This window comes from Falco naumanni, chromosome 17, assembly GCF_017639655.2.
Source record: "Falco naumanni isolate bFalNau1 chromosome 17, bFalNau1.pat, whole genome shotgun sequence".
In the NCBI taxonomy this organism is placed as follows: Eukaryota; Metazoa; Chordata; class Aves; order Falconiformes; family Falconidae; genus Falco; species Falco naumanni.
The window spans coordinates 7,060,701-7,073,448 of record NC_054070.1 but is presented as its reverse complement, the minus strand read 5'-3'; the positions used below and the strand labels follow the sequence as shown (position 1 = coordinate 7,073,448).

The window sequence follows — 12,748 nt, the reverse complement described above, 5'->3', positions numbered from 1 at the left end:
AGAGGACAAGCAGGGTCCAGGCAGTCTCGTTGCTCAAATACTCTTCTCCACTTCAAGGATTTGCAGTCTTCGTTTGGCAATACTAGACCAGAACTGGAAGAAAGTGGGTAGAATTGGGGAAAGCTGAAGGCAAAACTGGAATATTTAATTGTTAAATGAGAATCCTGTCTTTGTGTTCATTTTGCTAGCTGAATTTTTAAAATACCTCATGATTCCGAAGAGTTGTGTGCTATTTATGTATTTTTGAGTATAAACATGTCCTAATTATAATGCAGACAGCTACCATACAGCAGAGTATTTTATACTGTTCTGAACCATACGGCAGAGATAAATAATGCTGTTCTGAACTGCAAAACAAGAGATGAAAGAGCTGTAAAAAACCCAGCATTTGCAGAGCTGTGAAAAATCGGAAAGAAGTGGGGAAAAATGACTGCACCACTATAGTATTTCACCGAGAGAACAAATCTGAACTTAAATAATATCTTTATTTGTTTTGTCCTGTGCCCCCCCCTGCAATTCTGTGTATCATCCAGCATGGAGGCAGACACACTATTTGACAAGTAAAGTGGGGTGAGAGAGGTTAAGTGAGAGAATAAGCACAGTAGCAGCCTTTTAGTTTGTTAAAACAGATTGCTCATTCAGTTGCCTGTGACGTGTGAGGGAAATGCATTTCCATTTCGCCCTGTCTGCAGGGGAGATGCATGACAGCTTCTCAGATGTCTTAAAAGATGCCAAACATTCAGCTGATTCCACAGCGAAACAATAGAAATCGCACTGCGGATGTGTACGGACCGAGCTTCAGATTTGCCTAGACATGTAAACCAGTAATGCCTGGATCGTCCTTTGCCCTGTAAATGTCGGTGTAATTCTGTACTTCAGCGTCATGTCCAGAATCCAGTAACCAAAAGATGCAACTGTAGAAATTAATTGGCCTCTCATGATCTTGGTTTTTTTTTACCCACCTTCACAGAAAATGAAGGAGTATCTGGAAGGCAGGAACCTGATAACGAAGCTCCAAGCCAAACACGACCTTCTTCAGAAGACCCTGGGAGAAAGTGAGTCTGGGCCCTGCTCGTCACTGCTATTAGCCAGGCTATTGCACTTATTGAATTAGTCAGCTGACTGAGTCCGAGTCTTGGATTACCGATGCAAAATGGACATGCTCATGTTTTATAAATTTATTTTTCTGATCTGAGTGATGGAGAAGCCAAATGACCTAGATGGCTGCTTGATTATTCGTGAACAGAAAATGCTTAATGAATCACTAATGTGCATCACTTATTTGTTAAAATGAAGCATATGCCCACTCGTTCATCCTGTCCCCTCCCCATACGTGCACATTCTGCTTCTCGCTTGTGATTTCAGTGTTGGGGGTTAAACCTTGTGATTTCAGTGTTGGGGTTAAACCTTGTGATTTCAGTGTTGGGGGTTAAACCTTGTGATTTCAGTGTTGGGGTTAAACCTTGTGATTTCAGTGTTGGGGTTAAACCTTGTGATTTACAGTTTACTGATCGGTTGAGAAGCATTGCCTTGTTAGGCTGGTCAAAAGTTTTGTTTGTGTGGTAGTTTAGCTGCTTCTCACCTCTGTGGGTTCAATCCAGACCAAACTAATGTATGTGAGCATGGGCTTTTAGTAGGAGAATAAATAGCAAATTTCAGAGCATGTAAAATATGTTGCCTATCTAGAGGGCATTAGTCAAGGGGCAGCAGCCAGAACTGAATATGCATTTGCTATTAGTGTCAGAACAAAGGAAGATTTCTTTCCCTTCATGGTATGGGCAAATCCTGTTGGCCAAACACGCTTAAACTATGTATCCAAGTTTCCATAGAAACCTGTCTGCCTCGTATTTGCAGAGGAGAAGGTTTTAAGGTTTTAACAATCTAAACCTCAGGTCAAAAAATGGCTCAACTCATTCCTGGGTTTATATGCTGGAGCAGGGCTCATGTTTTGATATGTAACTTAACTGGACTCCCCACAGTTTATGGCGTGCAAATCTTCTGAATGAAAACTTAAACAGCATGTGGTCTTTGAAGTGCTTTGCTTTCAGTTTAAAAATGCAGTATAAAAATAAAATACTTATTGCTACAGTAATTAAGAGGTTTATGTTTATCAGACCCAAACTGCTAGAAGGTAAGGCAAGAAGGTTGCCATTGTTTGGAAGTTTATTGTTTAAAGTTGCTCATCTCTTTAGCTGTCCTGCAGAAAGGGTGGGTGAAGCTGAAGATCTGTGTCCTTAGGGTATTTTTCTTCTGCCTCTAAATGTCTCCAAATGACACCCGTGCTGCCCCTGTGACTAATCACATTCCTGGATCGTAGCTGACCTCTGCATGCCGAGACCTATTTCCTCTTAACCTGCCTGCCCCTTGAACCCATCTCAAGCTGTGGTGGGGGGAAAAGATGAGGAAATTAAATGCAATTTCTGTACTGCTATGTAGATTTAAAGGCTGCTTCTGTTTTCTTGCGGTTGCTTTGCAAACCGGAGCTTTCTTAGTCACTCTGTGAAGGGACCTAGTGTGTGTCAGGGTGAGCTCCAGTAGGTTCTGAAAAAAAAAAAAAAGAAATCACTTCTGTCAATCTGTGAGATCAAAAGGAGCTGAGAAAGGGAGATACGTTTCGTCTCCAAAACCGCATGAGCAGGTTAATGGTACAAACTGGGGACTGTGCCTAGACTTATCCATAAAATGTCACTTAATTGGGAAATGGGCAAATAAAATTCCTTTCACAAGTCCCTGGAGCACGGTTAGAAGCTTTACTGGGAAATGTGCATACAGCTGCGTGTCTTCAGTCCCTGGAAAATTCATGGTTTTGTTACAGTTTTTATTCTTCTTTGCCCCATCCTCAGGTGACATTTATTAGTCCTTGTGCAAATTACCTTAATCTAAAGATGACAAGTTCCAGTAATAAAAATAGCATCAAGTCTTCCTATCTACAAGTAATTATGTCCCTGCCTACTGTACACATTTGTCACCCTAACGTAGGAGCCCCTTGATGTTGCTGCAGCCATGTAATTTATATGTATGAATATTCTGTGATGAAATGGGACAGGTGGCTGGAAGTTCTGCTTCAGAATAACATTTTCATGTAAATTATGCACTGTTTTGGCTTTACGTGGGGAGAGGAAAGTGACTTATCAAGATGTGTTCAACTAATTGTCAGCCATCAGCAATTAGACGTTTCCCTTGTTCATTCTTACATCTCCCCAGGAGCAGGAAGACAACTGTAGGGAAGGTGGATTTGCAGCTCTTGTAAATCAGTGTGCTTTCGCTGATGATGATCTATTCCAGCAACAGATCTGGCCTGCACAATTCCCAACGGCACATACTAGTTTTCTGTCTCTCTTACTCCTTGTTGTGCTATTTTAAAATGTTGCCTGCTTTAGCAATAGTTGTTAGCTTGGCCACTTCCTTGCAAACTCAGTGCAAGTTAATGGAACGTTTTTATATTTATAAATGTTTGTGGAAAATACCATTAAACGTCTGTCTCCCAAAATAGCTTAATGCCAGCACGTTCAGTCTGTGGGCTAACAAATCTGTGAATGTTTTCAATCTTAGTAAGTGGCTTTATAAAGTATAATCTCTCGCCCCACCAGTTCCCCTGGGAAGGGGGAGGGAGGGAGAGGTTGACAAGCCCAGTTTTTTGGCAGCAGAAGTCAACAATTAGAACGCACAGGGAACTCATTTTCAAAAACAATACTTTCCAAAGGAAGAGTCCCTTGGGCAGCCCGAGCCGTTTGCTACGTTTCCTGGTCGGCTGCGACAGAGCTGTGCCGGCAGGGGTGGGCTTCGGTGGGCTGCCCAGCCGTGCCCCTGCGGGAGGCAGCCACTGTCCAGCCCCCCGGAGCTGCCCCCTCCCTCCCCAATGGTTCTTGTCCTCCAGCTCCTTCGAAAACTGCCTTTACAAAACTGTTGGAAGTGTTTTCCCATTCCTTTCTCCTAATGCTGTATTTCTTTGTTTTCTTAACAGGTCAACGGACTGACTGCTCCCTTGCCAGGTAGGTGCGGTTCAGGGGATCATTTTTTAAGGAAAATCAGATGCAAATTGGTCGCTGCCATTCTAGATCAGTTACCAGCCCAGGATATGTATCTGCTAGAAAAAGATAACTCATTTAGCTAATACATAAGCAGATTCCTGCTAGTTCGTGTGGCTTTAAATATCCTACCTACATCAGTGCGAGGTGGTGTTGCAGCTTTATATATACGTTTAGTAACCTCTGGTCAGGTGGGTAACGAGTATTTCTTCTGATGCAGTGCCTGCTCCTTGCTTGCTGCTGCTGCAGTTGTGGCAGTACACCTGCTGGCAGGGCTGCCTGTTGCAACAGGTTGGAAACTGATGGGGGTTAAAAATAACCAAGGGAGAGGGAAAGGTTTGTGTGGAGGTCTTGCATTTTTTTTTTCTTGCCTCAGTGCATTTAATCCAGATCAGGAAGGGGATGGGCAGGTGTGAGAAACTGTTTAATTTGGTGCTGTCACCCAGAGAAGTATTCTTCAAACTCAGATTTTTATAAATACGTTCCTGTTTGTGTATTGGAGGTGGGATGGGTGGCTCTGCAGGGTTTACCCACACAGCCAGTGCACGGGGCTGAGTAACATAAACTGGAAAACACTTGATGCCATTGACGCTCTCTGCGGCACCGTGGAACTGGATTGCAGCAGTATAGAGGCCATGGTGAATAAACTTTTCACTTATAATTAGGACCAATCACAGAACCATAACTAAGCTTCTCCTGATGGGGTTTTTATAAAACATAACAAATATCCATCTCCAAATTGATGGATTCAGGGGGCTCCGCCGGGCACGAGGAGCTGGAGCAGGGGCTGTGCATCATCCTGCCTTGTTAACAAAAGGAAGGTGGTTACCACTGATCTAGAGTCATTACTACTTTTCACATTCCTTACGGCAAAGCATAGCTGACAGGTCCTAATTAGAGCCTGACATCTGTAATAATAAAATATTATTCATCATGAAACAATTTTAAATATCAAAGAATCATTGCTGCTAATAGTTTAAAATAGACCTTATTGTCTGTGACAGCCCATGGAATCTGATTTCTTTTTTTTCATTGGGTGTTTTTGATTTTTATAAAAGGAATTTCCTCTGAATTAACACATTGTACAGTCGTCTTAAAAATCACAGTTCTAATCACCTTATTTATAATTCAGCAGCCATCTGCCCTAGCAGGGAATTGGCTTGCATGATACATTATGGCCTCTACTATTATCTCTCATGCTTCATTTTTACAAGAAACTGTAGGAATTTTAAACCCCACTAATAAATTTTGAGAGAGAAATCCTGGCAAAACGAGGCTCTTTCCTGTTCGACTACCAACACAAATAAATGAGACCATCACGGTTTATACTGGAAAAGGCTTAGCCCGGCTTGTGTGTGCTGGTGTTTGAGGGCGTTTGTGTTATTTATTTATTTGAAGTCTTATCAGAAACTATAATAAAGACTGCACAATGGCAGCTGTTAACGGCACAGTAGGAACGCGCGTGCTCCCACCTGCTTCTCCTCTCTGTCGAGTGGCTCTTTCAGAGAACAGCTATGTGCAATTTATAACAAACTTCATCTTGAACAAGGAGCCCTATATAACAGGTTTCCATATGGTTGGAATTAAAATGTCAAGGGTAATCTTCTGTCAAAGCAGTGGACTGCCTTGGGTCTATTTCAGGCTTTTGGTGATTTAAAGGCACTTAAAATCTTTCTGAAGTTCCGTGAATTGAATGAGACTAAGTCATTATGATTGACTTGTATATCTGGCTCCTTCCCTCCTCCGAAATATGCATGGTTTGAAATATGGAATGAATGAACTGATAATAATAGAGAATTATCTTGACTTTTCTGTGGTTTTTTTTTCCTCCTGCACCAATGGGTGGTTCTGATCTCATCAGCGGCAGGCGCAGCTCCACCATAAGGAAGCAGGTAATAAACATTTCCTTAAGTAATGGAACAGGGATAAGTGCATGTTTGTGTAGGGGAGGATAGATGGAAAATGGGCATTTTTACCCTTCCCTCCCTCAATTACATGGACCTTTTCAGTCTTGTTCAAGTGGAACTGGTGCCTGCTCGTTCAGTAACTGAAATCAATAAAACATGGATCCACAGCCTTGGTTCATTTTCTTTGACAAAATTTTAAAATAATTTTGCTCTGTCTTTTGACAGACCTGGAACCAAAAATGCCAAACAGCCTTGAGCCGTCTGGACAGTTATGGTTTATAGGTTTCATGCTGTTTTTTCTTTGTCCTGTTTCCCTTTATTTTCACTGGTATCCCACTGCAAGGCTATTAAACCAGTAACCGCTTGTTGATTGAGCCTTCTTGTAATAAGACTTATGAGAGTGACGCTTTGTTTCCCCTGGCTGTGGTGGATAATCCGTTACTTTTTAGTACCTGATGAACTAAAATCTGTTTTGTTGAGACAGGGGAAAATGAAAATAATTCTTGTTGATACTATAAAGGTAAAATTTGGCTTGGAAGTTCATTTGATAAGTCTGTCTTGAGCTGCAGCTTTAGTTTTTAGGATCTCTGTATGTTGGAAATCAAGTAACAGCGCAAGTTGTGGTTTTGCTGTCAAAACCTTTTGTTTTCTGAGCTTAATTGTTGCCCCTTTATTTACGTTCTCAAAATGGTCCTTCCCGGTGCTGAAAATGAACTCTGCGTGTGTCTTGATTGCCATTTTCCCAAGTAGTTCTTGAGGTGTCTCAGAAGCATATTCTGACTCGAGTCTCTGGTTTGGAAACCTAAATTAAAAACTAATCTGTTCGCAAGCACTCAATCCAAATCTCGCAGTAACCTGCGTGAAATTGCTTGCATGTGGTTTTAGTGGGCTTTTTTTGATTGTGACCTGACAGTTTAAAACATAACTGCTCTGAGAGTTTTTATTTCTGCTGGGAACCCAGAATATGTACTACTTTGAGTTCCTACTGTCAAACTCAAAAATAAGTCTGGGGAGGCTGTAATGCTGTTCGGATGGTTATTAATAAAGCATGTCTCAGGGGTCAGCAGAATGGCTTCTGAAGTATCCTTAATTGGTTGGTGCTGTTCTGTGCAACGTATAGAAAACTAGTTGTAGCTGGCCATGGCCAATTAGTAGAGAAATTATTGTCACTATATGACCAAGTTATGTGACATTTCAATAAAAAATAAGAAAACCAAAAACATTAAACCTAAAAAAATTAGGAAAAGGGTTGAACTGGTTTGCTGCTTTTTTTTTTGAGCAGAGGACTGTCATCTTTTTGAACTGATCGAGATGTGATACTGTAGCATCCTAACAAGTGAGCATTCTGATATAAATTAGAGGCACTGCTGTCTAAGACTTACTGTGAAGAGGCTATAGGCATAACAGAAACCTGGAAGTTTTAATCACATGGTAATTTTAATCACTGGCATCTGACCTTAAGCAAACTGCAACACTTCTGTTGCTTAGTTGCTGTTCTCCAAAATGGGAGGAAGAACTGCAGACGCTGCAGAAATTCGGTTGTCTGAAAAATAATCTGTGATCCTGTGAAGCAGAGAGTAGGGAAGTGTTAAAGGCTTGTTTCCATACCAAAAGTCTCAATTAAAGTTGTTTAAGCTGGAAACTGGCGATCTAGAAGGTTTTACTGTGGTTGGGCCTTGGGCTGACGACAGAGTTTTCCATGAGTGGGTACTTGTATGGTGCACCTTACTCAGTGGACTGTAACCAAAGGCACTGATGTGCTATTTACTACACACGTCTGGAACGTATGGAAGCAGAATATGGCAGATGAGAGGACAGATTTGATTTCCATTCTCTTTTTTTTTTTTTCTTACCTTCCCCCTCTTCGCTTCTACCATTACTCTGCATTCTGACTGCTCTTACTTAAATTTCTCTTCGCACAGGATTCCTCGCAAGCTATTCCCCTGGTCGTGGAGAGCTGCATACGATTCATTAGCAGACACGGTGAGTTTATGGAGAAAAGGTGTCCTGTGATTTTCCTCTAAAAAGAACAGTGATGTAGAAGCCTTCTGAAAAATACTCTGTGTAGCTCGGGACACAGTGCTTGTGCAGAGGGATCCTAGAGACTGCAGGATAAAGTCACGCTGATTTTGTGGCTGCATAGTTGGTATTGCGTGTGTGATCGCTTTTCCAAATAACTGACCTTGCAAATGTTGTTCTTCCGGCACTATCCCTTTGTTTCTTGTATCTTGTATCTTGTATTCTCACCTCCACTCACCTTGCTGTGAGCCCTGAAATGTGGCCTTCGTCAACAGTAATAGTCTTCTTCCTAGAGGAGGAATACTTTTCAAGTATTTGAATGTAGGAGGTCAAGTAGCGAATTAATTGCTTACTCATTGCCACAATGAGATGATTTATACCTGTTTTCAAGGTAAACTTCACAGCCTTGAATGCTGTGAGAGACTTCATACATTTATTTTAATTTGTTTTCATTTTTAATTGATATCATTTGTTAGTAGCATGTGAAACAGCTGTTAATTAACATATGTAGAAAGAGGTTGAATTTATCTTCATTAACCAAGACACAGAGCCAGATAGTAGGTCCCATTTCATTTTCCTTGTTTAATTACTATTTTAGAAACTATAATCTAGAGTCCCATTTTCATCATCACTTGGAAGAACCAAGTGCTATAATCCTTCATTAAGGCCATACTTGGACGTTTGCTGGAAAAATCGTTGAAACCAAATTGCAAAACAAACCAAATCAGGGCCATCGGGAGATTTTTACTTTTTAGATTTATATTTCTGGGTTAGCTTAGATCTCCAACAGACTCAACTGATTCCTGCATGAGTGTCAGACGATGGCATAAAGGTAAGTTTGGAGTTAGAAGTAATGTGATTTTGTGCAGCAAACCCATGTTTGGCAGAAGAAATCATAAAACTGCCTGCCTGACGCACTTACATTGCAGGGATGAATTTTGTTGGAGGTAGCCTGACTGACATTTCTAATGTTTTGGTGCGTAGGTGTGGGATGAATGTCATTTTCCTTCTTGCTTCTCTGCACTTGGGATTGTTTCTTTGCACTGTTCATAGCTGTGTGTCACAGCCACCAGATACAGCCACGTACCGCAAAGGTTTCGCTGCGTTGTGATAAAAACAGGCGCAGGAATTGAGAGGAAGACGCTACAGATGCATTCAAGAGAGCTTATTAGTTTATAGCCGTTATTACAAATAAAGCAAAGACATTGCAATGTTCCTTGTTTCACAGAAAAATAAATAAATTAATTCACAAAATGTGAATGGGAGTTGATTTCCCTACGTGAAGCATATACTTTGTTCATTAGTTGATTTGTAACGGTTGCTGCTCATCTTACATGTACCAGCAAAAGTGTCACGATGGTAGTATATTGGAACATCTCGCCTGCTTGATAATTGGTTTTAATGATGCTGCTAATGCTTGCTTTTTAGCAGGAATGTCTTAAAGACTATCCTAAAACCCTAGATAGCAGGTCGTGCTGGGGTAATTAAATGCTCCCGTTACAATTGGCTGATTTGCTCTGGGCCTTTGCGGTATTGCTCTTGCAAAATAAACTGCTTCCTTGTGTAGTTAGCTGTATTTTACTTCTGGCTGATATACCATGTCTTTATGACTTTCTCTGGGTTGTAAAATCCTTTGGGGATCCTTCAGGGTAAAAGTTAACATGCATGGCTTTTATAACCCAGTTATTCTGTCAGTTTACGAAGAAGGTTTAGAATTTTTTTCTCTGTGTGCTGAGTTCTGTTTTTACATATTCTATATGTACCTGGACATGTAAGGGAAAGATGGCTTTTAAAACGGCACATTTCTGCTTGTTGTTTGTTTCCTTTCTCATATATGCTGTAGCTGATGAAGGTGCCAGTTTATCTTCCCTTATTGTTACCAGCGTCTCTTATTGTCTTACAGGTTTGCAGCATGAAGGAATATTCAGAGTGTCTGGGTCACAAGTTGAAGTGAATGACATAAAAAATGCATTTGAGAGAGGTAAGGAAGATCTGTTCCAGTATCTTGGAAATTATTGCCAACTGTATGAGTTTGTTTAAATATTCTGAAATGGCCTGATTTGAATGCAACTTGCTGTATTTTTTCTGTTGATTTTTGCGTTTCCTAAGCAAGCCTGGCCCAAACGCTTCCCTAGTGCTCATTAACCTTGAATATCCAATTGTTTGGCGTTATGGTTTATATCTTGGAGAGTGTCTGTATAATAAATATTCTGAATTCAATCTTCTCTCATGTCTGATAGCTTATTGATTATTCGTAACACTAAAGGATACAGAGAATATCATTACTGGGTGTAGCTGCCTTTTCCTACCCTCTCCCCCCGGTTCTTCATGAATAGGTTGGCTGCTAGCAGATGAAATTTTACATTTTCTGTGTTCTTTTGAGGCACAGCTTGGCTACGCTTATTCTTAATATCAGCAAGTGAGAGAGTAAATTTCAAGACACTGTTAACTTGACATAGCTTTTAATAGATTTGATTTTCTATGTGAAGAACCATTCCATACAAAGGCAAAGAACGGCTGGGAGCTTCCTGACTCATCAGCTTCTAGCTGGGCTGCTCTCCCTAGCAGAGCAGGTTCAGAAGAGCTTGCTCTTCAGGCGGTCCTTGCAGCCATCTCCGCAGTCTTGCCTGGGTCACTGAAAACAGGGCTTGTGTTAATTCCCTGAATACATCACTCTAAAAGAATATAGCTAGCGTGTTTCTGTGTTTGCTGTTGGAAGAGATGAGCAGTAATTGATAAGGCATAGCAAGTTTCTTTTGCTTGTGGGAGAAGAGAGGTTTAATGAAAAACGTGTGAAACGTGGCATCTAATTTCATCTGTCTTCAACTCCATCTACCTGAGAATTAAAATCCTCAAAGATAGAGGAAGCAGAAATGTGTATCATAGGCCAGAGGTAAAGGCTTGATGTCAGAATCGGACTCCTTTTTTACACAAAGGAATTACCAGTCAGCTTGGGAAAATAGCCAGTTGTTCCAGCATTAACATGCAGAAATAAAAAGGTGACTTTTTTTTTCTTCATCACACTTGTCTCTATAAAGCATATGATATACAGAACTGACAGAGTCAACAATAACGTCTCTGCAGTTTATTACTTCATCCAGAACCCTTGGTGGCAGTTAATATCAAGCATAATGCTCTGGTTTGTAGTGGCCCATTTATTATCCTGTGTGTTATTAAGGTAATAGGCAAGCTTTGGTAATTTCAGTCACATAATGGATATATATAGCTTCAATTTGAGAATTGCCCCATCATTAAATCTAATTATATCTGATAGGGAGTTTTCCCTAGGGAACAACTCCTTAAGTGGGCATCTTTTCTTTTGTAATACAGACAAACTGTGGCATATTTGCAGTGACAAATTATCTGTCCCAGAAACACCCCACCCCCCGCCAATTCAACATCAGATGTCTGCATCCCGCTGAGCCAAGCGTGCGATGCTCAGTGGTCTCTCGTGTGTCCGCTGAATCCGCCTTTGCTTCAGTTGTGAGCGTGCACAAAGAGCTGCTCCTGGACTCCGGTGATGTTCCCCTGGCTGGTGGATCTGTGAAGTTCACACCCCACCAAAATACCCGGAGCTCGGAGCCTGGAAGTGTTACTGCTGCTCCGGGAGCCCCACCACCGTCCACGGGCATGAGCCAGGCTCTCCGGGGTCGGGCTGTAATCTGCGTGACGGAAAGCTGTCCCAGGTCTCCCGGGATTGCTGTCAGAGGCTTCCCTTCTCCCCTGCGATGCACAGGAGAGATCTCTCTACCTCACGCAGTTGGAGTAGGTGGGATTAATTTTGTGCTGCGTAAATCCTTTTATCCAGCTGAGGTGCATCCTTCCAGTCTGATACTTTTCTCCAGTATTCTGATTTTTCTTGCCTGCTTTTTTTTGTTTATCACGAAGGGGAAGATCCATTGGCTGGGGACCAGAATGACCATGACATGGATTCAATAGCAGGAGTTCTGAAGCTTTATTTTCGAGGGTTGGAGCACCCTCTCTTCCCCAAGGATATCTTTCATGATCTGATTGCCTGTGTCAGTAAGTATGTGGAGATCCAAAAAGAAATCGGATTAATTTTTCTAATCTCCCACTTTCCTCTCCTTCCCTCCTGCTTATTCCTGACTCAGAAATGAGCTTTTTGTGGTTACTTTGGGCTTGTGTTGCACTGGTATCCTGGTCTCTGTTAGCCAGAGTCTGGGCAGTTACCTGCTCACAGCTATCCTTATTCTGGTAACAATTTTTTTTATGAATTAGCTCAGAGATACAAGGAGATAGAAATTAATACATTTTAAGGACTGTGTCGCGGATTTTTCTGAGACGGTGCTTCCTGACAGGATTCTTTTAAGACAGAATAAACCAAAAACCTCCACTTCTGAAAAAGCAATCTTTAAGACCTCTCATCAGAAGGCATCAGGAGCGCACCGTCAGAAGCAGGGACTGCCAGCAGGGTTTCTTGCCCTGTGTGTTTTCCCCAGCTTTGATAGATGCACGCTGCCTGTATGTCTGCTGCCATGCTTCTGCGTGCTCTCTTTAGCTGGCGAGGTGTCAGGCATGTACCTTGTAGCCTCATAACCGTGAGGGGCCATCTGTTGCCTCCTGTTAAAGAATATCAATCATGAAGGCGGTCACAGTTGTTTTGTTAACGTTTTTGATGGGTTTTAAAGGTGGTTCTGGTAGGCAGAGGGTTGTGGGGTTTTTGGATGTGAACAACCTCTTTTTAAATGGCCTGACTATTGCCTTGTCCTTCAGAATCGAAGAATGATTCTGTTGTCCAAGCAGTGAAATGGCCTTTGCAGTGGCAGCCTTTGA

The 12,748-nt window shown here is 41.6% G+C and overlaps 1 protein-coding gene across 4 annotated transcripts in view; it reads left to right on the top strand.

The window, feature by feature from the left end:
* The window catches only part of SRGAP2 (SLIT-ROBO Rho GTPase activating protein 2), a 112,208-nt gene that overhangs the window by 78,373 nt on the left and 21,087 nt on the right, over positions 1 to 12,748 (top strand). For all 4 annotated transcript variants that reach the window (XM_040616396.1, XM_040616394.1, XM_040616395.1 and 1 more), the window contains exons 11-16: positions 971 to 1,055; positions 3,965 to 3,992; positions 5,890 to 5,920; positions 7,858 to 7,918; positions 9,858 to 9,935; positions 11,843 to 11,977. In XM_040616396.1, coding sequence (XP_040472330.1) covers positions 971 to 1,055; positions 3,965 to 3,992; positions 5,890 to 5,920; positions 7,858 to 7,918; positions 9,858 to 9,935; positions 11,843 to 11,977 — 418 coding nt within the window. The remainder of the gene's footprint in view (positions 1 to 970; positions 1,056 to 3,964; positions 3,993 to 5,889; positions 5,921 to 7,857; positions 7,919 to 9,857; positions 9,936 to 11,842; positions 11,978 to 12,748) is intronic.